This window comes from Semicossyphus pulcher, unplaced genomic scaffold, assembly GCF_022749685.1.
Source record: "Semicossyphus pulcher isolate SPU_LCO1_2020_fin unplaced genomic scaffold, fSemPul1.0.p SCAF_9, whole genome shotgun sequence".
In the NCBI taxonomy this organism is placed as follows: Eukaryota; Metazoa; Chordata; class Actinopteri; order Labriformes; family Labridae; genus Semicossyphus; species Semicossyphus pulcher.
Genome location: NW_027211770.1, coordinates 5,131,190 through 5,157,744, shown reverse-complemented (window position 1 = coordinate 5,157,744; position 26,555 = coordinate 5,131,190). Strand labels below are relative to the sequence as shown.

General features: G+C 41.0%; 1 protein-coding gene across 2 annotated transcripts in view; it reads left to right on the top strand.

Moving 5' to 3' along the window:
- dyrk1b (dual-specificity tyrosine-(Y)-phosphorylation regulated kinase 1B) overlaps positions 1–26,555 on the top strand; it is a 41,444-nt gene that overhangs the window by 8,466 nt on the left and 6,423 nt on the right. The window contains exons 1-3 of one of the 2 annotated variants that reach the window (XM_069655850.1): positions 10,901–12,865; positions 24,192–24,358; positions 26,305–26,424. In XM_069655850.1, the coding sequence (XP_069511951.1) occupies positions 12,760–12,865; positions 24,192–24,358; positions 26,305–26,424 (393 nt within the window). In that variant the 5' untranslated portion in view covers positions 10,901–12,759. Of the gene's footprint in view, positions 1–10,900; positions 12,866–24,191; positions 24,359–26,304; positions 26,425–26,555 lie in introns of those variants that run through there. The other variant, XM_069655851.1, reaches the window with a different exon arrangement.

Below are 26,555 nucleotides of genomic sequence, written 5' to 3'. Positions count from 1 at the left end.
AGAATATTTGTTGACAGCCCTAACAGGGACATAGATCCACATCTGATGGGTTAGATGTCTGATTTATTTAACTGTTTGTGTGTGAATATGGCCGCTGATAAAAACAGGGACAGAAATGTATTTTGTCACACCCTTGTGACATCTATGTAAAATACATAATAACTGTAAACTCTGAGTCATTGGTATTTCAGTTAAGAATTGTTTTTAAATTGTTGATCTTGTCTCTGGCTCTGCCACTGACACACATTGAATCTATAAGTGAAAGTTATCCTTCAGTCGTGACTCACTCCATTGCAGATGTGGACATGTTATTTGACACTAGAAGATGCAGTGCTGGTTTGTAAGTCGTGGTTTCCTCTGTGAAGTGTTTGTTGTATTTTGCTGATTGGTTACTCTTTAATCAATGAAATGAAAAACACTTCTGATTTCCCACGTGGTTGGACAGCGTGTCTCACTAACTACAACTGAACAAGCATAACCTTACCCCTCTTCCCCATTCAGACCAAGTTTAACCTTGTTTGAAATGATTGGTTAAATTGAGCCGGTCTGTGGATGCAGCAGGGAAGCCAATCATAGATTGTATATTACAAGTGTAGGTCACTCAGTGAGACTGGACTGCCTGAATTGTCGGACGGCCAGGGCAAAGGTAAAGTCAGGTGAAGATGTATGAAGAATGGTAAAGGTCTGGATTCTGATGTGGCAGATGTGTCAATCAAACTTATGCTTGATGTCACTTGTGTTCACTGCCTGTGTAGCACTGTATGTAATTTAGGTAATGCAACCAGCGTACTTAAATAAACCCAAACCACGATCCATCGTAAACTGAACCATGCTGATTTAGTGCCTAAACTAAAAATCAGCAGTGAGGATTTGTATCGTTAGGATTTTATTGATACTGCTCTCGGTACCAATACCGCTTATCGACACCGATACTCTTATCGATATGCTGTCCATTAGTTGGGCCAAATAATAAAGATCTTTTTCAGGGTGTCTGATAATGTGAAAGGGGGGTTGTAACTCGGGTTAAGGGCTGTGGTCCTCTCCCTACAGTAACAACAGTTGACATTAACAGTAAATGTAGTAACAGTAACAATCACAAGCAATACAAACATAGTTTTCTGGCTGTCATGGCAACTCAAAATGCACTCTTAGGGCCCGATCAGACAGGACGTGTTTTAGCAGCTGGGGGCTTTTTTTGTCATTGTTTTCAATGAGAGGCTTTTTGCGCGCTGCTTTTGCTTTGCAGAGCGCCTCGATTTTTTCCGCTCTGTGCGCCTCGTGTTTTTGAGGAATCGCTGCCGAGCGCCTCGAGTTGAAAAAACTTCAACTCAAAGCATAAAAGCCCGACGTCATTGGCGTTTTTTCTCATTGTCCAATTGGATGAAAGGAGAGGCGAGCCTTCTGTCAGTTTACAATGTAACGGTTAGGTTAATGACAGCTAATGATTCGGTGGTTGCCTTAACAACAGTAGGAAAAAATCCGCCCCCAGCTGCTAAAACGCGCTGTCTGATCGGGTGTTTACTTCCACAAAAAAGGCAGTGCGGTGCGCCTCGCGTTTTACAGCCTGCAAAGCGCGTCCTGTCTGATCGGGCCCTTAGGCAACTATCAGTTACTTTAGTTACCTAAACCAACTGGACTTCACTGTAGTGAAGTTAATCTTTTACAATATTTTTTTTATGATAGCTATTTTGTTTAGAACAGTTCTCTATTTAAAGGTTATACTGTATTTCCCCATCAGAAAGGTGCTTAATTAACCGCTATATTGTAGTGTTTGTTCACAAATGACTTTAATCTGCTCATCTTGCTTCTCTTGAGTTAATTTTCCACACACACCTTCACCTGCTGCACACAGCAGCACGTCCTGCCCGGCCTCTTTCTGTTTCTCTCCCCTTTTAAGTCCACTCTGTTTACATTTATCATGAGCTGCACGATGTACAAAGTCGCCCAGATAACACAACTCGTGTTTTGAGTTTTTCACCTGCGATCTTGTTTTCACAGCAGCAGGTGAGCCGTGCGTGAAGGAGGCTCGTCGTTATAGACGTTGCGTGTCGAAACGATCAAAACCCGTGTGGTTCTGAATGACACCGGCACTACACAACCGCACTTAAAATCTGATACAATAGCGACATAACTAGGTCCGTATTTAACAGGAGACGTCGTACCCTTAATCAATGCTTTTACAGGAGGGACACACTAGTGGACATCTGTGTGTGTGTTTCTCTCGTGTCATTGACTGACGCCAATGTCTGACGGCTTTGTCATCACTCTGGGACGGATGCCAGCTACATTAGAATGAAACGATTGAATGAAAATGGCATTAGTATAACAGAATGACGGAACATAAAATACAGATAGGAGCCCTGTCCAAAGGTTACTTTCAGTACCGACTAATCACGTACCGGTACGAAAAAAATACCGGTTCTCGATACCCATCCCTAATCAGCAGTGGGTTGTATTAAAGGCTGTTGGGAATTGGTGGTGAAAATATGTGTTTTTTATTGTTGTAAGAAGTGGCTCTTACCTTTTGTTGATCTTTGAATTAAATTAGAATCATTGCTTTAATTTGTGTTTCTCTCATGGACAATACCTACTGACAGAACAGTATTTAGTCACACAGAAAGACATTAATGAGGCTGTTTCATCATGTTTTCCTGCAGATGTGTTAGATGTCGAGGCAGCAACCTCTTCTTGAAGCGTATAGTGATACTGACCAAACTAAACCTGACAAAGAGCCAGGTATATTCAGTCCAAACCCATTCAAGGAAAGATGCCTAATTTTAATTTCTTTTGGTTTTCAAAGTTTGCTTATACTTAGTTTGACAGTTAAATGGAAACACGTCTTAATGAGTGAGCTAACTCCATTTCTGAGGAGGACTGGGAGAATTGATTGAAAGTGCTGGAATAACTGGTTAGTGAACCTTGACTTGAAATGTATTTGTAGTATTTATCTTCTATTTGTTTTCAATAATCTGTTGGTGATGGGTTAACCTTAATTTTAATCATGACATGCTAATCCTAATGTGAATGTATCCTAATATAGATCAGTTTACATCATGTTCAAGGTGGGCTGAAAGCAGGGGTCTTAATTTAAGCAGAATTAGACAAAATGTCAGTGTGTGAAGTCTATTATTAGTCCATGAATGTGACCAGTGACATAACCTCATAAACACACACACACACACACACACACACACACACACACTGTGATGATTCATGCTCTGACACACTATATTGACGTACGTGTCTGCCTCTTGTCTTACAAACCTATGTTCCATTTAGTCCTAAAAAACATCTTTAACTAAAAGTCAAACTCTGTTGGTCATGTGACAGTTTGTGTGTGTGTGTGTGTGTGTGTGTGTGTGTGTGCGTTTGCGTGTGTGTGTGTAATGTGGAGGAAGAGGCCCCTCCACCTGTCCTTACTGGGACTCTATTTCTGGGTCTCACACTGAACTTGACTATGTCTCGCCTGGCAACAGAGCCTGTATATATATGTATGCACTGTGTGTGTGTGTGTGTGTGTGTGTGTGTGTGTGTGTGTGTGTGTGTGTGTGTGTGTGTGTGTGTGTGTGTGTTATTCCGGTCCTGACTACAGCCGGACCAAAGCTGTATAGACTCATATGGAGCGGCTGTAACACTTTAGCTAAAACAGGGAAGAAGCTAATGTTAGCATCAGGTTACAGCTGTGATGGACGTCACATGTTGTTGGTCTGAGATCCACAGTTCTGTTTCCCATCACGTGTTCATGTCGAATGATCTCTTCTGTGTTTTTTAACTTTTAGCCTAGCCAGTTTAGCCTTTAGCATAACTTCTGTTTCAGTGAAAAGCAAACGCGTTGAGGATCTTCAAAACTTTATCACTAGGTCTAACTGTTTATGACCTCTAAAAATGTAAAACTGTTGCTGAAATTACTTTAATTTGGTGAAAATAACTTTTGTTGTACAAATATATTTAAAGAAGAATTGTAATATTTTAAACCTGGGCTGTGTTTTGACATATTTGGTACTAATTGACTGATAAATACAAACAGTTTTGAATGTCCAGTAGACAAACTTTATTGTGTATTTGTTGTTGATTTTATGTATTTTAAAGGCCCATTTAGGGACAGGCACTGCAAATTAGCCAAGGCTATTAATGCTGTTGTGTGCGGCATCAGTTTACTTGCTTCATACTTGTCCCTATGCAACTAAACATAATAAATAAATAAATAAATAACGTTACTTAAGCCGGCCACATTTTTTAATGAAGTTTCTCAAAAGTCTATAATTACAGTTAACATTACATTAACAAAACATTGGCAATGGCTGAAGTAAAGTAAGTATTCAAAGCTTTACTTGAAGTTCCCCTGAACCACAGTGCTATTTGATTCTGCACATTTACGTGTGTCCTTTAAACAGGAAGCTAAGGACATTTACAGTAGCCAAACAAAAACTCATTCAGATTAAGATTCATGCTAGATAGCTTGGAATCAGTTGGTGTTCGGTATGATAAAGTAGAAGGGCTGGATTAATACTGAATTACCAATAAAGTTATGGGAATTTATTTTAAACTCATTCATAAATTTGATGCAGCTAAATCTATGTTAAAAACACATTAAAAGCGACATTGATGTGTTTTTAGCAATTTGACCTGTTACGGATGCCACGAAACCGGCATCTACTTCATTGATATTTAATTATCAATAAAGTGACAATAATTTATTTTGAAGTCATTCATAAATTTGTTCCAGTTGAACATTAAAAACACGAGCAACATCATTGTGAAATGTAGCTTGTGTTACAGATGTCCAGAAACTGCTTAGCATTTTAATTTGGTAATGACCACTTGGGAATAAGTGTTTTTATAACTTACAATGTTGATAGGATTGTTATCCTATGAATTGTATTTCTATATTCTTAAATTTGCAGGTTATAGACCTTTTCTTATATTCTTTAGCAAAGAGTTAAAGCATTAAATGTATTCCATTCAATGATAAAGACAAAGTAAATACTAACTATGACATCTTGTTATGTGTTTACAATGTTTTAATAGATCTTTATAGATTTGTATCCCTATAGGCTTGATAGAAAAACAAATGTATATACTGTATATGCGAATAATAATTATGTTCTCTTTTGTACATGTAAAATATTTCTGATAAAAATGAGGTCCAGCTAGCTTGTATGTCCTGTACGTCATGGGAGAGGGACACAGAAACTAGAGAAAGCTCTTAATTGGATGCAAACTAAGTATACACGTGTAATAAAAGGAAGAATAATTTACTTTAAAAAAAAAAAAACATTTTCCAAGAAATTACTTAAAAAAAACCTCATTATTAAGAACACATTTTTTACTGGCCTATAGGTGAGAAAAAAACAAACTAATTGAAACATGTATTTGGATTTCATTCAAACTGTGTAAAATTTAGAATTTTGCTTTCAAATTTGTGCTGAAGTAAAGTATATAGCCCACACATAATCAGAATTAACTTCATTTCTTTTACATTTTGTAAATAATATAGAATTTTGATAACTGTGAGTGAAGTTTGTTTCCAAAGCTGTCTGACATCTGCTCCAGGACTTCTGTAAAAACTCTGGCTCTTCAGGGCTTAAAAATGACAATATCATGCTTTTGAAATGTTTTGATGTACAAGAGAAAAATGCAGTTGGCTCAGGATTGAAATACAGTGTATGTTACTTGAGTACCTGAACTTGGAGACATTTTGGGTCCTGGTTGTAACACCTGTCCTCCCAGTTTGGGGTGTCAGCTCTCCTCTCCTTTAGACAGAAACATGTCTACTGTGATCCATCAGGAGTCACAGCCCCTGATTCTCATTGATCAGTCAGGGTGTTCAGCAGGCGTGTGTAATGTGTGTGTGGCTTCACATAGCAGGGAGAGTAAACCAGGGACACTATATGACAATACATCATGTACACAGTGTGTGTGTGGTGTGATACAGGGGTGTCAGTGAGCTCACACAAAAGCAATGACACAGGCACAAGGTGTTGTGTTACTGCTGTCCAGAGGAATACCTACATGGATTTAACTTAAAAGTTTAAATTCACTCTACAAACCAGTATAAAGTAGAATATGCTTTACACAAATGAACATGACAACCTGACAATTGATTGCAGGGGTCATAGGAAATGTAGGATCCGGAAATGAGGTCACGGGCAGTTCAGGCTGACAAACTGTGACCTACAGTGAAGATTAGATACTGAAATGTTTTAGTGAAATCAAGAATTATTTTCTTATCTAAACAATCATTACACAGAGACAGTTCATTAACTGGGAGTTTAAAGTAACTGAATCATCATTGCAAACGTTACATGGCAGTACTGTCAGCCATAGTGTATCTCTTAAAGCTAACTGATGCTGCTAACTAGCTGAAATACAAAATGTATAATGAAACTATTTAGCTTCATTGTCGAAATTATAGTTTTTGTTTAATTTATTTACATTTGTAGGTTATTATGTGTGAACTTTACAGTTATCGTGTGGGGTATAGTATAGTTCTCCACGTTATTACAGTTTAAATTGAGTGTCAGTGAGTCATTGATAGGTTTTATCTGAAGAAAATAATGACAAATTATTTTATTTTGAAGCCAACTTCCCCTACCGGCGAACTCAATGTACATTAAACGCATTATTGCTGTGTATAACATTAGCAGCAGTGTTTCAACCGGCTTTAACCCGGTCTTTCCCGTGTTATTCCTCTTCTCCTGTGTCATTCCTGCTTCGTTTCGCTTTTGTCTCTCTGGCACCGCCAAGTGAGAAGGGTATCTCCGAGTGTGAAGAGCTCCTCCACTCCTCTCTGAAAGCGCCCTGCAGTAGCAGCATGGTAATTCTGCTCCTCTATCTTTCCTCTGCATCATGTTTACCTAGCAACAAGCATCACCCGCGGCTGGCCATCCCATTGGTCATTTGAAAACGCACCGGGGACCAATGGCAGGGCTGTTGCCATGGTACAGTGTATAGTTGCCGGGTGGAATTTTGCTGCAAGGCACGTGAGTCTCAGAGTCTGCTTGCCTCCTCGCGCTGCTGTTGTAATCTCCGCTGTCTGGTCGTTAGTACAGCTGAACGTGATTTAGTGGAAGCCAGTCCGTTACTCTGTGAAGGGAATTACTAACGTTTATTCACATATTCAGTAATAAAGCCAGAGCAATGCGTTTCTCAACCATCAACAACACACAGAGAACGAGAAGCGGCAGAGCAGACAACAGGAAGCGGCTGCGTCTAATTCCAGGAGCTGCTTTTCTCCTAGTGCAATATGCTGTATCACTGCCTAACAAAGGCATAATGAGGTTTAACAGCTACCAGAACCACCGTTAGTATTCTACTAAACTAAAAGCCACAACAAAAATATATATTTAATAAAGCTATTTTAACAAGAGTACATTAGCTCACAATGAGTTTTCAAACTGCATTTTAAAAATGAAAAAAGGAGCTCAAAGATTCAAAGGAAAAAATTAAACAGACCAATAGATTTAGATAAAGATTTATTTTGGGAAATGTCCTGCTCTAAAGAGCTTCAACTGCTTATTAAATATATGCACTAATGTGCAAATGTTATCTATTACTGCAAATTCCAGCTGTTCTTGGATATATTATATTAATAAATATAAAACAAAGTGTCAAATAGTCTTTAAAACATGGCCCTTTTGAATATAAATTCTTGTATTCTAAATAATTTTCATTGTGTTATAAAACTGATATCTTTTGCAGGGAATTTAGTCAACATGTATAATGTTAAAGTGTTTTAATAGGTGCTAAAATATCAGGTCAATGGTTTTTAAAGCTAGATGTAAATGGCACAATTAAGTCATTGTATATCTAAACATTTTTAAGTAACTTGTGTAGGGCCTTTCGGTGGGTACCAGTTAAAATGATCCTTTAAGTGAAGGGACCTATTTAAAAGTAGCTGAAGATCGTAGAACATTTGTATACGTTTGTACTGTATGAATGTCCTGTCATCCTCAGCATACATACACCTATTCTCACCTGTTGCTCATCTGTCTGTAATCGTGAAGCTAAGATAATTGTGGGTTTTGCATTGCATAATGAGAGTAGAAATGTGGTATACTCCATGTTTCTCCTTACTTCAAACAGACCTGTGCACACAGGAGCTAAAAGACGACCGAGAGTAGATGTAAACTTTGTCTTCTTCTGGCATCCTGTTGGTTGGTTGTGTATCTGATGGCGTGAAATATACAGCATAAAATCAAAACTATCTCAGGTGAAACGGCATGCTGTCTTCAAATGCATAGTGTGCACAGACTCAGATTGTCTGTTGTAGCTCAGTTGACTTTTTTCTGCAGCTTTTTAGGAGTGCAGCTTTATAGGTTTTAATGTTCCCGTGAACCACATATTTCCAGCTCTTTGTTTACATTGCATTCCCTGTGTTGAACCAAATAGTGCTGCATAATCTGTCATTGTATGTTGCACATTGTTGTCCCTGAAAAGTAAAGGTTTAACTTATTGACCCACTTAGTTAAACAGGAAGATGAGCACATTTCATAGATTGGAAGCATAATAGATAATGAAATTAAAAACATACTAAACACTATGAATAATCACTGTATAATTAAGACTCTATTTGTAAAAAGGAAGAACACCAACAGATAAGACAGAAGACAAACATGTAGTATTTGAAATAAATGTCTCGTGTAAGGAAAGAAATGACAATAAGTGAGTTATTTTGTGACGGTTTATTGTGGTCCAAGTGTAGGTGTAATGGATTGGTTTTGAAGATGGATGTGAAATGATTTTAGTTTAATTACAGTTGTCATTTGCACCTCCTCATTCACACTCTCCATCCTCTCTCTCTCCCTCTCTCTCTGTGTGGTTCAGGGTACAAGCCATCGTTTCTTCTGTAAAAACCTACCTCTGGATCCCCTCAGCACAGACAGACCCAGTTACCCTGAGTGGGGCATTAGGGCACCTTTGAAGCAGATCACCTGTAGTGATACATCTGCATGTGATTACCATGTTAGCATGCAGTGCTACTGTGCTGTATGGCTCTGTAATGATACTTCCTTCCTGTTAATCTCTGAGAAAGATCATTTTAATGCACGCTCTATAATTATAGCATGTTATTAGGCCATGATATCTTATTTTAGCTGCGACTGGTCAGCTGTTTTTCACTGTGTGGGAGTGCAGAGCTCTGAACCAGGGTTCTGGAGCCCGGAGCTGGAGCAGATTAACAGGGAGAGCTGGAGTCAAATGGACATTACAGAACAAGAATGCACAGAGGTCTGCCTGGGATTTACAAGTGATGCAAACAAATTAAACGTGACAAATTTGATTAAAAAAGGAGCTGTTACTGAAGGACTAAAGGTGCAGTATTAGTGTGTTTTAGCTTATATACTGTGCTTTATCACTGCAGGGGACTTTTCACCATGACATGTTTAATACACATTACTGCCTGATTAATCTGCACAGGTTACAGACTGAACGTACATGAGAAACAAACTAAAGTGGCACACATTTGTTAGTGCAGAGTGTATTTGAGGGTGATTTTTCCTTTAAGAAGCCGTCAGCTGGTTTATGACACTGTTTGTGTGCTGAGCTGTTCCCAGGCAGCATTGTGCCTGATTTAGCCGGAATGCTCGGATAGCAACAGTAACAACTTTTAGCTCTGGCTGAGGAGAAGTCACACATCTCGGCTGTAGGGAGTCACTCAGTGACCATGTGCTCATGGAGCCTTTTGCCCCGCTCACTCCCCCGCTGGATCTCCTCCCCCATCCTCCCCCTCGGTCTCCCCCCCTCCCTCTTTCCATTTCTACCTGACATCTTCAAACTATTTCCGCGTCATTCCTGCCTCGCGCCGTTTGAAGAGACACTGGGAAACTAAGCTGAAGGCCCCTCCCACAGGTCTGTTCGCTGTCCAATGACAGCCAAGGGTGGGACTTTGAGCAGCCAATCGCATAGCAGCTGCCATAGCGTCGGGTAGCAACAGAGCCCGTAGAGGGTGCCTGCTGAGTGAGGGTAGAGGCAGCGTTTACAAGAATACAGACAAGTTGAATCATTTTGAAAGACTGAATGAACAAAATGAGCTTTAATGTGTTATAACCCTTCAGTCTCTCATTGTTAGTACAGGTCTGTTATTTTTACCTGAGTCACTTAAAAGGGTTCATTATTCAAAAATCTGCCATAATCTTTGTCCCTGACTGCTGTTTTTACACTTTTCCATTGAAATATAGTTATTTTTCTGCATAATGATTGTTCACTTGTAAGGGGAGGATATCTGTTCAGACAAATATATTGTATTAGAGGTAAACTTGCACATTTAAATGACATTTATCTATACATACCCTTCTCTCTTGGTCTCTTTTCCCCTTCCCCCTTCTTTGGCTTGATGTAAACATACCCTGATATACTTTTGGCCCTCATCCTTTATTTACTTAACTTAACCTGTACTTTTTGTAAACCTTTAAAAATTGTTTTAGTGTATTTCAGAGAGCTGTTCTGTCAAGTTCCAGACTAATAAGTTTAGTAATGTAATAACCGTTACTGGCCTATTATGACGTTGTTATAACTATGTGACAAACTGAACTTTATCCATGAACTAGTATTAAGAGTTAAAGTAAAGGTTGTGTGTGCATGCGTGTATATAAAGTTCCAGTATATATATCCTGCTGTTACTATAAATGGACAGGCAGGAGAGGTCTGCTTGGACCAGACTACCGCGGTCAGATGGAAGGTTACTGCCCAACTAACTCACTCCCATTGTGGATAAAGTTTCTCAAAACCAGTCAGGCTCTTGATGGTGGTTGATGAGAATTTTTTGATTGTCATGTTTTCGTCCTGTATGTGTATCTGTCCTGGTTTTAGCAGTTGTGTGTGAGTCTGCGCCAGACAGACCCGCTCTGACCCCCGCCTCACGCACATGGTACAGTCCGTGTGTCAGGGTGGGGGAGCCGTGTGGGAGCGCAGCACAGATTCCGTCTGACGGAGAAGCACGGAGAGGGAAACGGGCGAGAAACATGAGCTGAAATCGCCCTTGTGAAGGTTTCCATCTTGAAGGACTTTAAAAAAATATCCCCGACTTTGAAGAAGGACGAGTAAAGAAAGATAACAAGTGTTTGAGAGCGAAAAAGCGCGGAAGAAGACGGAAGAAGAGGCGCGTCAGGGAGCGATCAAAGGCGTCTGACAGCAAGCTCAGGAACTTCTCTGGATCTGGTTTCTTTACTTCGACACGACTCAAGTTTGGTTCTGCACAGTTCAGACGCTGCTTGTGATTTAACTTTAGTTTGATTACCTCTGATGCGGACTTCCTCCTGGATCGAGCTGCTTTGGTAAACAGGAGAGCGGAGTTTGGAAGTACAATGCAGGCCGGTTTTCTTGTTCTTCAGCCCGGGGAAACAGTCTGCGTTAAGCCCAGATACTGGATCTAAACTTTACTGTGTGCAGGGTACCTGTTATGTTCTGTCACTTTGCTCCTGTGGCTCCGTGAGTGTGGATATAACCAGCAGGAGGAACTTTCTGTGGAAATAACTCTGGACCTGTTTGTTTACAGGTGTTTGTGCCGCTGTCTCTCGTCACAGTGACTTCCTGTACAGTGTATGGGGGATTACACTGTAGTCTGGCAGTTTAAAGGGGCTCCTTTTCACCCTGGCAGAGGCCAGCCACCTCCTGCTGTGGGCGGGTGAAGGGGAGCTGATTCTGCGTGGAGCTCCGGCTGTTCAGGCTCTGTGACATTGCCAGTGGAGGGCTCTGTGTGTTTGTGAGTGAGTGAGTGTGTGTGTGTGTGTGTGTGTGTGTGTGGGTGGGTGGGTGTGTGTGTGTGTGTGTGTGTGTTTGTGTGTGTGTCACTGGATTAATCTGAGTGATAACATCACTCCACACTGCCCTGCTCTGTCCACTGAAGAGTCCCCCCCAGAAAGCACCAGTAATTGGAGCTATTTTTAGCATAAGGGATGGGGTAAAAGCAGGCAGCTGGAAACCCAACTCCCCTCCACCTCCTTCTCTTCCTCCCCCTCTGTCACTCCACCTCCTCGGCCCACCTGGCAACATGCTGGGCCAGCCTGGTTAGCACAGACTGGACTTACACCTAGTTAATGTGTGAGATAACAAACATTGGATGAACTTGTTCACCTCCTGGAAGCTGTGGATCTGAGTAAACTGGGCGTACTGGCTGTACTGTGTGCTACTGGTCAGGCTGCACTGGAAACACAAACCCTGTTGTGGATTAAGATGTCTGCAGAGCTACTAGCTGTGTTAAACCTGCCCTGGACTGAGTGAAACTATAATAACAAGTAGAGTGCCACTAGTTAACATATTGTAATAGAAGGTTTAATTTTATTAGTTTAATAAAGCCACCAGCGATCTGGAGCGTCTCCAGCACAGAAAGAATGCATGAAACTGCCAACGTAACTAAAAGCTAAACCTGATTAACCAAATATTCTATAACCCCGTTTCCTAGCCCCCCAGAGAAACAGATTATATATGTAGAGATCTATATCTATAGTGTAACTCAACAGAAGACAGAGATTACATCCTTTATATTTTTACTTCACAGAGACGAGCTGCCTGTACACCAGTTGTTTGCCTTAGAAACCACAGTCACAAAAATACATACAAAACAAGCCAGAGAAGACGGTGCCTTTTGATTGGTCGGTTTGGTTTCCCACCATTTCAAGATTCGTTGATTGAGTTGGATGTAAAGTGTTGACTCTGGGAATCGAACGCGCGTCTGATGACAGTTACCTGAACACACACCTGTCACAGCAGCTCTGACTGATACTGTTTCCCTGCTGGATCGAACCTTTGCCAAGCGTCTTCATGGTGATCACGTCATCCTCATCTGTGGAGGACAAGCCTGTTCCCGCGTGCAGGATGGTCCAAACAGAACCCTGGATCAGCACGGCCCTGCTGCGCAAGAACAAGAGTCAGTACACACAAACACACACACGCATACTCACAAAAACGCCTCTATTACTTTACTCACAGTGCGTGTGTCTGCTGTCATGCTCGTCTGTGTTTCTACACGTGTTTCCACACATTACATTACGCATATTGCCGAAGTTTTTAATGCACTTGTGGAAGTTTGTACTTTAACGAACCTGAACTCAAACTGAGAATCGTAGTTGCTTTGGATTTGAGTTAGGGCTATCATTTTTCTATAATGATCAATATAAATCACAATATATGATTTTAATGTTAACAATTTGAGGAGTGTCCTGATAATGATGGAAGAAGCTTATTCATGTTTTCTCAAGTTGTCTATACATTTGTTTTTATGTAAAGATCTTAAAAACTAGTAAAAAATACTGAAGAAAAAGTTTTATGTTAACAACCGTCATGAGTGATTGTTAGCTGAGCTGCTGCTAGCGACGTTAGCTCAGTTTTTATTGCTCATGAGGTTCCTACCTGGAGCTGAATTATCATCAGAGGTCTCCTCTCAAAATCAGACAGATCTGGTAACAAGAACTTGTAAAAACACATAATAAAGCAGTTTCATGTTAAAAATCAGTCTTTCTCAAATGCTCTTTGGTGGAAACAGGACGTCCACAAGGACGAGGCTAACGATGCTAGCTCAGTTTTTTCGGTTAAGAGTCCTCAATTTTTTCCTATTCCATGTGGTTTTTACCTGATAATATCTACGACCCTCTCCTCTTCTCCTAAACAAAACTGGAAATGAAAACCAGTTAAAGCACTGAAACATTGAGTTTAATGTTAAGAACCATGGCTTCTCCGTCCCTCTTCAGCAGACAGAGAGTTGTTTACGAGAGGAATTATCAGCAGAGGTCTCCAACTAGTAAAACACTAAATATGTCCGTTTCACCACAGAAATGAGTGTTTCTTCGTCTTTCTTCAGCGTGGCATCTGGGGCTGTTAGTTGAGCTAACTTTACCTCTCTTTTTTCTCTCATAACCTCCAGACATCCAACAGGCCTTATACAATTCTTCATCTTATTAACACAAATCTACACATAGACTGTAATATTACTACCAGGGGGAGAAAGTCAGCTGTACATTTCAGTCTTGTTTAAGAGCTATAAAACTTCAGATTGACCGGCTGTTGTGTTGATTTGTGCTGTGTGATAGGCTAGATTGGTTAGAGCTAAATGAATCCAGTAAAAAAGTCCAAAGTTTAATCATAGTTATTGATAGGTTCATTGGTCGGAACAGGTGAACACATGCTTTTTTTTAAGGTAGCAGGAGGCAGCACCGTGGTCAGACAGTTTGGTAGTTGTGGTCTGCCTATGGGGGAACACTGGCGGTGTGAGGATGCTGTCTGTGCTGATATCAATTTGTTTGTCTACTCACCCTGTTTTAATTCACATTTTTAATCCATGCATGAGGTTTCCATTCAGATCCAGTCTGCAGGTCCACTTTGAGTCTCTGTTAAACACCTGAATCAACTTTGTCAAAAAGAAAACAACTTGAACTTTGAAGTTGAGCGAAATTTCCAACACGACCCTTTCCTTAGCAGCAAGTGCAAAGGAATCGTAGTAGTAGCAGTAGTTGTCGAAGTAGTAGTAGTAAAATGCTGCAGATTAAAACTTGAAGTTTGAGTTTGTCTTAACGTTTTAATGTGGTTTTTAAGCTCTAATTGGACTTCCTGTTTGTCGTCGCTGTAGCGACATCAGTGTGTTTTATTCACCTTCATCTTTGGTTATTTATTTCCATGCATATACAGTAATCTAAGATACCTCATTGTTACAGCCTGGTCTGTTGTTTAACTCTTTCGTCAGTGATAAGAGCACGTTGTTTTGTGTGGTTTATCTCTTCTGACGAAATATACACAGTCTTTAATAACACGATGACAGATGGTCATGTGACCCTGCGTTGTTGTGACTGGTTTATTGTGTGTTAGTGGGACAAAGCATGAGGATGAGGCAGGCTGGATGTGTTGTTCCACTTGACTGGACTTTATTGTACGGACATGTCAGGGTGGATAGTTTGTGTTGGTGTGTTTGGAGAATGAAAAGAATGATATCTGTGTAATAATATTTAATACACACGTTTATTGTTCATCTTGTTCATGTTGTTTGCATTGTCTTTCACATTTGGGTTAAGATTTAAGGAGCCAACACTTCCTCCTCTCAACAATCACTGCTGACACAAACCTGCATTGTTTGTTGCTCTGTGAACACACGCAACACCTCTGATATCCACCTGTCTTTATTTATGGCAGCACATGTGCACATGCAGACTCTTCACATCTAATCATTGACAGCACGCTGAGTGACCTGGTGGTTAGAGGTTAGGAAGCAACACATGATCCACAAGGTCTCAGATTCAGATCCCTCCAGGCCTCCGTCTTTACATCTCCATCGTCTAATAAAGTCAACAACATTATGTGCTGCATCACTGTGAGTTAGCCGTGGTGTGTTCATAGAGTGAAATCATGTGTGTTTTTTATGGTACAAACTGGTTATTTATAGACATGACTCTATATTTGGATGGTTTTTGTGTCTCTTACATAAAGCAATTTATAACATGTATGCTCAGGTTGGATGTTGTCATCTGCACTTTAATGTGTACTGCATTTTTCTGGTCCGTAACATTTTGTTTAGAAATACACAGGTAAGACAGCCTGGTACAAACCCATTCACAGACCTTTTTTAATTAAATAATATTTTAAGGACATATCTAGAACTTGCACATACACATGTGACCTGTTACACCCCTGGTTAATTGTATGTCCTTGATGTGTGCTAAAAGTCCCAGTGTCCCACCTGAACCCTCACCACCTGTGACATCAGTGTGTGTGAGGTCGTCCACACGCTGTCTGATAACCTGGACAGCACACACTGAGGTTAAAATCCAGTTAATTTAATAATTTATTATAAAGTTAAACTTCATCCATGTTTTGTTTGCTTTTATTTTGAATAGAAACATTTTATGTAACTCCAGAGCTTACATGTCTCACTGCCAGGTTCAGAGCTGTAGGTGTTTGTCTGATGTGCGTGTGCAGAGGTGAAGACCTGTGAAAATGTGCATAAAGGTTTTTAAACAGTGAGTTAAACACCCGTTGACCTGCGTGTGTGAGTGTAGGAGGAGCCGAGAATGGAAACTACCGTTTTTATGTGGTGAACCTGTTGATTCAGACTCATAGCTTCCTGCAGGATCTTTATTGTGTTGGCAGGGGAAGGCTTTTGCTGTGATAGCACCACAGGAAGTGTTGATGATACCAAAATACTTGTAAAGGTTAATTTAAAAATAGATGCATATTAGATTTCATTAGAGGTATTAAAAACTGTCGAGCAGGAGTTGTGTCCTCAGTCACACAGAAGGAAAGTCCAACATGTCGTCTGTCTCTGTGGTGTTCACACATTTCATTACCTGTTACGTCTCTATAAAAGTTTTCAGAGCTGATCTTTACACGAGAAAACAGATCTCATAATGACATCCCTACATTTACCAAAGGATTTATTTACATTCAATGAAAATGTGAGGTAATTTAAACAGAGTCATTTTTCTCTGTGCAATATTTTTTTTTCACCGTAACTAGCTTTTTCTGCTGAATGTGATGAGTCTAATCAGAATCACATAGTAAAACTACAAGATGTCCAAGCTTAATAAACATCACTTGTTTTAAAATCACAGTAAACTTTCACTTTGCTCTTGTAATTCTTACCAATAATCAACATTATACTTCATGTTGGTTCTAGGCTCTGGATATTTCTTACTTTGTTTTCGACTCTGGAGCCTCCAGATCCCTCTAACCTATCTGCTCCTCTTTAGTCCTAATTAGTCACCCACACCAGTAACTGTAGCAATAACTGTACAAATGCTATTTCAAATGTTGTATTGAACAGGATTATTGAATCAATGTTAGAGGACCGACAGAAACACTGGCATCCAATCAAAATCTATCTAAATCTTCAGCGCTGCACGTTTAACAGGGCAGTCTACACATACAGTATTTATTACAAAAAATATAAAACACGAAAACATCCTTTTACCGGAGATGTACGGCCAAACAGTAATAGGGTCTCTGAAGTTCGTTTTTCGCTTTGAAGATCTACAAAGATACCATCAGACTGCTGATGGATCAGAAAAAGTCTCAATAAAACATCTTTTTAACACAAAACTGTACTAACAGAGTGTTCTCCCTCCTTCATGAAAAATGTCATGAACCCTTATCCCTCCTTTCTTCTTTGTGTTTCTGTGTTGAGGATACAGCGGTAACGGGTCATAGATACCTGCTGTAACGTCTGAACTTTATCGTTCATCAGCGTAGACGCTCACACCTCTATAGCTATAGTCAGCCTATTGTTCTTGGCGTTGCAGGCCCTTTAGTCTCGGTTTGTATTATAGTTATTTGTTGTATGTGTTGTTCATAAGCAAGTAAGTACTATATAACTTAAACTTCCAAAAGTCTTCATTTTTCTCTAACACGCCGCAGTATTGTGGACGTGAAATTATGTTATGTGTTTTAAAATGAAAATTCATTCATGTGGATGGAGCATAGGTGCAGCCTTTGACACATGTATCTGTTATCTGTCTTATAAACAGTTCAGTGTCTCTTGAAACCACCTTACTGAGGTTCCTTCTTCTGTTACTGTTAATGTATGGTGTTCCTCAGGGGTCATGTTTGGGACCAGTTGTGTTCCCTCAGTTATTGATAGTCATGGTTTTATTTTTCACTGTTATGACGGTGACATGCTCAGTGTGTGTACAGTTCATTATGTCAGGGTTGATGTGAAAAACTGGACTGTGAAACAGGCGTCTTTGTTATTCCAGCACAGCAAATCAAATCCTGCCATCTGCTGGTGACTTGTGGAAACATCACACTGTAAAAAATGCTCTTGATTAATAATGTATGTTTTGAACATCCTGTTTTTGTATTGTTATCCTGTTATATATTGTCAGTGATAAAACTGAAGCCTGCAGACAGAACAGAGCACTTAACACCTGTTTAAGCATCTCCACCCTGGCTCATCTCATGGATCACCTGTTAGGCTGCATGCTCTGCCTCCTCTCTATATTTCAGACCTTTAAACCCCACATACGTCTGCACATTAACGCTAACTCATTGATGTTTAAATTTACTTTTTATTAATGCATTTTTTACCTGTGCAGTCTGCATGGAGCTATATTCTCAACATGTAGTTTGACTACTTATTGTAGTGTGTTAGTGGCTGCCATGTGCTCTGTTAGTCTGATCTGTTGATGTGTTTGCTGTTGCTGGGGTTTGATTTGAACCCAATCACTTATATTTCTTTGTTTTAAGTCGGTACTCTTCAGTTCTAGAATCTTACTATTACAGTGTTTTGGGCTTTGAGTGCTGCAAAACTCTCATTTTTGTACCTGAATGCATCCTTTGTGAAGACTGACAGAGGACTGAAGCTAACGCTATGCTAACATTCTCCTCCACCTGTGTAGCCTCAATGCTAGCCTTTTATCGTACAGCGAGGTACACATTAATAAAACTATATCAGTATGTATGAGTGCTGTTATTGTATGTATTTATGCACACGAGAAGAGTAAAGTGTTTAATGTGGTGTGAACAGACACTCAGAGTTTGCAGGTTTTATTTTGACAGGCTACAATAATAAACCACACATAGATGATCAGACATCAATATCAGAAACACCACTGATTATAAGGTGGTACAGTTCAGCAGCAGGGTAAAGTTAAGCCTCTAAAATGTTGAATGGAGTTGAATCAGCCCTGAATGACTGCAGAAATAGATGAATGAAGTCCTTATAGCCAACCGTACCTGATAAATGATCATCTCAGTGTACACCTGAGGTTGGTTTTTATCAGTTTAATTCATCAAAATATATCTGATATTTTCATGTTCATGTAGTTAAAGATAAAATCACACATGTGCTCCATGTTCTGGTTATTAATGGCAGTATATTTTTCATTCCTTCCTTTGTTAACAGCAAAATGAGTCACTTACTGTTAGCCTGACTAATAACCTCTGAACATTCATGGTGTCGTCGGTAAGACCTGTAGGAGATCTCTATGAAGGGGTCCATGCATGTCAGTGTGGTTGGACGTAAGTTTGAGGCTGCTGAGCTTCAGACTGACGTTGCTACCAGAAACAGAGACTACTAAAATGATAAAAATGTTTAAACATGAAACAAAAAACAAAATGATAAACATTATTTTTTAACTCAACTTAAAGAAACTTTAAATGACTAAAAGCCAGTTGAACCACGCTAGCAGCTCTGTGAGGCTGTACTGAGACACACTGGAACTCAGAGCTTAAAGCTAACATGCAAACATTGACAGTCTGCACGCTTAACAGTTTTTTCCAGGTGTTTAGTTATAAACCTAACAAAAAATACAAATAAAAACGTTGGCCTGATGATGGGACTAGAAGAACAGTCAGGGGCCGCTGGTTTGGCTCAGTTGGTGGGGCAGGCGTCTACAGAAGTTGCAGTACTCGTTACACTGATCGCGGGTTCGGCTCCATTTGGTCGTCCCCCACTCTCTGCTCCCTACATTTCCTGTCTCACTTCATCTGCCCTTTCTAATAAAGGCCAAAAAAAAAATACTAGTCAGATGATCACAGTAAGTCATTACAGTTAATCGTGAGTGGAAGATGAATGTCTGAACTAGATTTCATCACAAACTATGCAACACCTGTATGAAAGTAGTGTAACGACAGACCTCAGAGCCAAAGAGCTAACGTGGCTAATGGAAGCAGGTTAAATCCTCCTTTCAGAGGAGGACTCAGTCTTAAGGGGTCTTTGTGTTGATCAGGTGGTCTTGAGGTGATCACGCTCTGTCCCTGTTCATACATGTTTGTTTTGTTGTGGAAATTAAATGTTAAATGGTATTAATCTGTAAATATGATGATGAGTCCACAAGTCTTCCCTGAATGCCCCCAGTCCAAGCTTACTGTTACCTTGCTCAGTCGTTGTGTGTGTGTATGTCTGTTTCTGGGTCTGTGTACAGGCTACATGCTAGCTGTTAGCTAGCGGTGTTACTGTGGCAGCTTAGACTAATTAAAAATGCCCGTAATCATTGAGTTTCTTTTTGAGACAGTCTCCTTGTTGCTGGATCTTTGCACAGAATCAGTATGATGAGCTCTTTAATCCCAACACACCTGTAGATCGAAGTCTATTGTATTGACCAAGTATCACACCGAGTGTGTACGCTGGGGGGGCGCTAGCATCCCAGTTTGGATCTAATTCTGGACATATTTTTTGCATGCACGATGGCAAACCTGGTTATTCATGCTTCTTACAGTAAACAGGTTTATGATTGTTTGTGAGCAGGGACGTCTTGGAGTGCTTTAGGTGGCATATCCAGACCTTAAGACCTTATCCAAGTTCCCGAATCCAATATATGATGTCTGCATGTGCAACACAACCAAGATCCTCAAAACAACCGAAATAATCATCCAATCATCTCCTCATGTGCACGTTAACACACTCACTTAGATAGCAACGAGTGTGTTTCTACAAGTTAACAGATTTATTGTAAAAATCTGATGTCATGCTGAGCAGTGACCCTGGAGCAATGTTATTTCTTTAGCAGCAATATTCACACTTTAAACCTGACACTGCAAGTGTGTGACATGTTGTTATTGTGTCATAAGTGTGTACAATATCTGTTGTGTTAAGATGATGTATGTTTCTGCTGGTCAGTAAGTTTAATAGAACAGTCTCATGCATGCACGTGGAGAATATATTGGCATCAATCACTGCTTGAAGTTGAAGTTACAAGATGTACGCTTCATGCTTAATCTGAGAGTTTGACCCTATGAAGACATAACCAGAGTCATGATTTAACACCTGTGGACACTCAGGTAGTCAACACCCTTCTCCAAGGCAGTGATCACACTGTAGGTTGATTCTGATGAACTGGCACAAAGCAGTTAGCTTATTTATTTACATTGTTGATCAGCTTGTTTCGAGCAGGAAGCAGTATTTTCTGACTGTACTGTGTGTTACTGTGAAACTCTATATTGTTAGATTCTTGTGCATGAACACTGATTAAAGATGAAGACGAAGAAGTGAAAGATGGAGGGATGTATGGATGAAATATGGATCAAGAAAGGAAAGTTTAGGTCTGAGAAAGGATGCTGAAGGATGTATGGATGGATGGATGGATGGATGGAGGAGAGCTGAGGTCTAAGGAGCAGGAAGGATGATAAAGGAGGGAAGGATGGATGATACAGGGATCTTGATGGAGGGATGGATGTATGTATTGAGGTTTGATAAATAAAGGAGAGTTGAGGTCTGAAGGATGATGGAGGTGAGATAAAGAATGTAAGTATGCATCATGTATAGATGTATGTATAAGGATGGATAGATAGAGGAGAGCTGAGGTCTGAGGAATAGGAGGATGATGGAGGCAGGGGGAGGAGGGAGCTGGTGGTGGGGAGGCTCGGGTTGCTAGGGGAGAGTGTGTCAGGCTGCTGCTGCTGGAGGCCGGCCTGCGATTGGAGCGACTTGCTGAGCAGCAGAGAGGCGGAAGAGGAGAGAGAGGAGCAGCTAATGAGTATTGTAGGCTGGTTGCTGAGACAGCACCGGGTTTATTTATAGAGCGCTGGCCAGCCAGCCCTTAGATACCAGCAGCGAATCAGCTGACAGAGGAAGAGGGGGCCCCGACCAATGGCAGCGTAAGAAGGGGGATGCCAGACTGAGGAAGTGCTGTGAGTGCCTCTCGCTCTCTTAAAGAGACGGTGCAGATTTTTCAGTACTAGGCAGATATTCTCTCTCTCCAGCACTGTCACTTCTGTAAGCAGGCCAGGACCCAGAGCACCGGGCCCTCTGACGGGGGCTGGATTACTGCCTGCACCTCAGCACACACACTGCACTCAGTACACACTAAACACACACTGCTGCACAGGACACACACTGCAAACACACATAACATACACTGCATAGACACAGCACACACGCTGCACACACACTGCACTCTATACACACAGAACACACACTGCACATAAACTTTATACATACTGCACAAACATGGCACACACACGGCACACACACAGAACACACACAGCACACGTACAGCAAACACACTGCACAGACACAGAACACACTGCATACACACAGTAACACACACAGCACATACACTGCAGAACACACACATGCAGATGAACACAGCTGATCACTGCTTAATAACGTGTCCAAACTGTCTTTACACACAGTCTATGGTGGATAATGATGCTGAAGAACCTTTAGTAAAACATATATTCTGACATGAGTGTGTCCTGAATGATGTTATAGTTATGTAAAGTAGACCTCGTTCTGCAGACCTGAATTAACTCTGTTCCTCTTTAGAGCACAGGAGCTCTTTATTCTGCACATGTTAGCGTAGCCTGCTTTAGCTGATCTCACCTGTTTGATTGGAGGGCCGTTTCATTCATTCATCAACAGAGCTGTGTTCTGCACTAAACTTCATGGATGTCCATAAAGTGAATGGAGAGAAAACAACATGGCTGTGTTCAGCTCTCAGTCCTTCAGTTAGTTGTAACTGAATCTCTGTGGCTTGGTGTAAAGTTCATATGCTGCTACTTTAAATGGAAACTGTATTTCCTGCTGCTGCTTCACAATAAAAGCTTTAAGACAAACATATATTAGGGCTGTGTATTGGCAGAATCAGGCCACACGGTACTTATAACAATACAAGGCTTGATGCCTTCTGTGTCCCTTGTGTTAGCGCTAGCATTACTTTCCTACTTGTTGCTGTCACAGTTGTTTAAGTGGAAATAAACTAGCAACACTCAAGTGTATCATTTTTTTCTTACAACCCTCCATAAGTTACTGTTAATTGAATACATGAATGGCATTCTTAACTGTAGCTGGTTGGTGACCTCTGTAGCTTGTTTTACATCAGACTGACGCTTCATGTTGTTAGCGAGCTGGTTCCTGCCTCTGTAGTTTGTTTAAAATATACGTTCAACAGATAAAAACATGAAGTTCATCTTCACAGTATTTATTGTGCCTCCTGCAGGTTCCTGGAGGTTTGTAATGTGTCTCTGAGCTGCACCAACACCTGACAGGTGTGTGTTCCTCCAGGTGACAGACTGCGGAGAGGAGGAAGGACCAGGATGTAAAGACAAAGCTTTAACAGTATCAGAGACTCAGTGATAGAGATGGTTTAAAGAACATGATGACAGTCAGAAGCTCCAGCAGGAACATTTATAACACACACACACACACACACACACACACACACACACACTCAGACATCCACAGCAGGAGCCTTAAACACACCACAGAGGAGAGGACATGTCCCTGAAGGTACCTGAACAACACAACAAACAGTGACTTCCTTCAGCTGATCTCCAGGTGGAGCTACCTGCGCTCAGGCTGCACACTCACCTGAGGTGGACAGAAACGTTCAGCGTCTAAAGTGGCCCGTAGAAAGTTAATTTGTATTTTTTCTATAGAGCTGGACTGGATGAGCTGCTGTACAGTTATTACAGATATATCAGAACGGTATCAGTAACAGGAAGTCTTGTGGACATGTTTTTTATCCACCTTTAGCGCTGTAAAACAACCTGCTCCTTCAAAGACCTGACTATTGTTACACCTGTGTGTTAATATTAAATAATGATTATAGATATGTGGTGTACAGGATTAGAGAGTGTAATGTATTAAATACTCCCTGCTGGTCCTGTAGATGTTTTCCCTATATGTTCAGTGATCATCACTGACTGGATTCTGATCAATTGATCGTTCCAAAGTCCCGCCCACTTTAGTTTGTGTTAATAGGTAGGACAAAAAGAAACCGTAGATCAGGAGACTTGTAGATTCTTTTCTCCTAAGGTCAGACAATATAACAGTTTAAAACTGACAACAAGGACTACAGTGTGTGATGGAAGGAATGAAGTGAGGAAGTAGCCTCACATTAGCTGGACACAGAGACCGTTGACTGTATTTGTTTTAAAGCCTGGAGTTCAACATTTTGGCCGTCGCCACCTTTTATTTTTTTCGGGCCAGAAGTGACCATGTTTGGACAAATGGGTGGGGCTGGAGAGGAGCAGTGGGTTAGCAAACCCAAAGTAATTAGCCAATGATAGTTTTGTTAGCAAGGTGTAATTCACAGTGACTGTGGTATGAGTTTTAATGCAAATTTCTGCAAGCTGCGAGTTTGTTTTTTGTTTGTCTTTAACTGTTTAGACAGAGCAGGAAAAGTTTGCCTCCTGCTGAACTGTGATTGGAGCACAGATCAGAAAGGGGCGGGACTAAAGAAGTTTAAACTGCTGCAGAAACAAACGAGCAGCCGTGTTGTACCAAGGACTGTCGGGTTTCCCTCTCTGATCATCCCTCTCTCTCTCCTCAGGTGTTAGCAGCTCAGGATGTCCGCCCACCTCCTCCTCCTCCTCCTCCTCCTCCTCCTCCTCCTCCACTGCCCAGGGCTTCTCCCTCGCTGAGCCAGCCATGACCAGCCAGCACACACATACACACCCCTCCTTCAGCTCCATCCACTCCATGGCCGAGCAGCAGCAGGTAACACACACACACACACACACACACACGCACACACACACACAGAAAGTGATCTATAGTTCACCTACTTCACCTGTTGGTTGTTATGGCAGCACTGCACCACCAGAGGGATGTGTTGACTGTCACCCTGCAGCGGTTCATGCTCACCTCTGAGACAATTCAGTGTCTGTAAATGAAGCCAAGATTCCCAAAGCAGGAAGTCGGAGCACAGTTTACCTGCTGACACTCAAATATTTGGCCCTATGAATTTTAATTTAAGATATTTCATATAAATTAACTTTTCTGTGTCGGACTCACAGAAGTGAATTAAACACAAGTAACCTTAAGAGCTGCTCTAAATCCTTAGAAGTCAGAAGTCAGTGCCCACATCACTGTGAAGAGGCTCCGCCCACAACCAGAATTACTCACACATATGAAGTCGGAGCTCTGTGCTGGTGAACGTGCTTCTGAGTCCAACAGAAGGAACATCAGACCTTGTGTCCTGTGTGTCCCTCGTAGTGGCTCTGTGGTCAAACAGCTGAAAAAGTCCAACTTTTATAAATATTGAATTCAGTCTCCAGAGACCTCCTGTCCTTACTGCTGACCTTGGTGCCACATCTGCTGTCCTGTGTACCTTGGAAACATGGAGGTGTGCACAGAGAAAAGTTTTACATGCAGAGGATCACAGCTGCACACACCTGCCAGGTGTAGTTATAGGATAGGGGTGCCACTTTATCGTCACTGCATAAAAGAATACAACAAACCTGTGTTTGGCAGCATCCTGTACAGCAAAGATACATACACAGGTCCAAATGTGTGTATATATATATATATATAGCTCTGTGCATATTAAAATACAGTACTGCTAGATTTGAATAAATAGATACATTACTTGTAAACAGAGTTATTAAAGCAATCCAGCCAACAGCCTAACTCAGGGGTGGCCAACCCTGCTCCTGCAGAGCTACCTTCCTGCATGTTTTAGGTTTCTCCGCACTCTAACACACCCTGATTCGAATGTTTTGCTCGTTACCAATCCCCTGAGACACTTCAGTTGGTTGATAACGAGCAGATCATTCAATCTACGTAGTTGCAGGTAACCTCCAAGTTAAACTTGTGTGAGAGAGTGATTTAAAGTGTTCATCGGCAGCTGATGACAGGAGACAACCCACGGATCAGACGGACATCTCTGTTCTTCACTTTCCATAAATCCTCCTCCACATCCTCAGGTATAAACCTGCTGGACATGCAGCACTTTAGAATGAGACAAACATGAAGCATTTAAAAGTCCTTCTTGTTTCAAAGAGCTAAACCATTAAAAAAAGACATCATGCTAAGTATTTAGGTAACAGTACGTATGATATCCTTCCTAATGTTAGCACGAAACCAAAACTCAAAATGAGCTCCAAATAAATGAGATGGAATCTGTAACAAATACTGCTTTAGACTTCACACAGACACAGAGTGTGGGTTACACAGACTGTGCCTCAGATTTCATTACTGCCTATGTTGCTTCCTCTTGAAGGTCAAAGGTCACCCACAGAATCACTGAATCAGTCTGATGCCAGATCTGTTTCAAACAAACTCACTAAGAAAATAAATGTTTAAAGAACAGCTGTTCAGACTGCTGACGTTGATCGTGATGTTCAATGTTATGTTATTTAATCAGCCTCAGTGTCCTGCATTAATGACTTCTTCTACTTACAGAGGTGAATAAGGTGTTTGATAAGGTTAAAGAGCACCTGAGCAGGTGCTTTAAGAGATCCGATCACTGTGGTGCTCTTTTCCACTTGTATTCACTTTAACTGACACAAACTGTGGTGGTGCAAATGATGTGAGTTTATTAATGCACAGAAAAATAACACATTAAACGATGAAAATATGAGAAATGTGCAGTAAGACTGTTTCCAGAGTCAGGTGTGTTCACGGAACCCTGAGTCGTGCCTGAAGGTATGCTCTGTCTGCAGGTGCTGTCTGATATGACCATACTCCAACGGAGGATCCCCCCCAGTTTCAGAGACCCTGCCAGCGCCCCCCTGAGGAAACTCTCTGTGGACCTCATCAAAACTTACAAGCACATCAATGAGGTACACACACACACACACACACACACACACACACACACACACACACACTGTTTTCGTGTTTCTGTTTTTGCTGAATTTCCCTCTTTGTCTAAGTGCACATATCAATATGAAGTTACTGGTCTGTTGTCTGT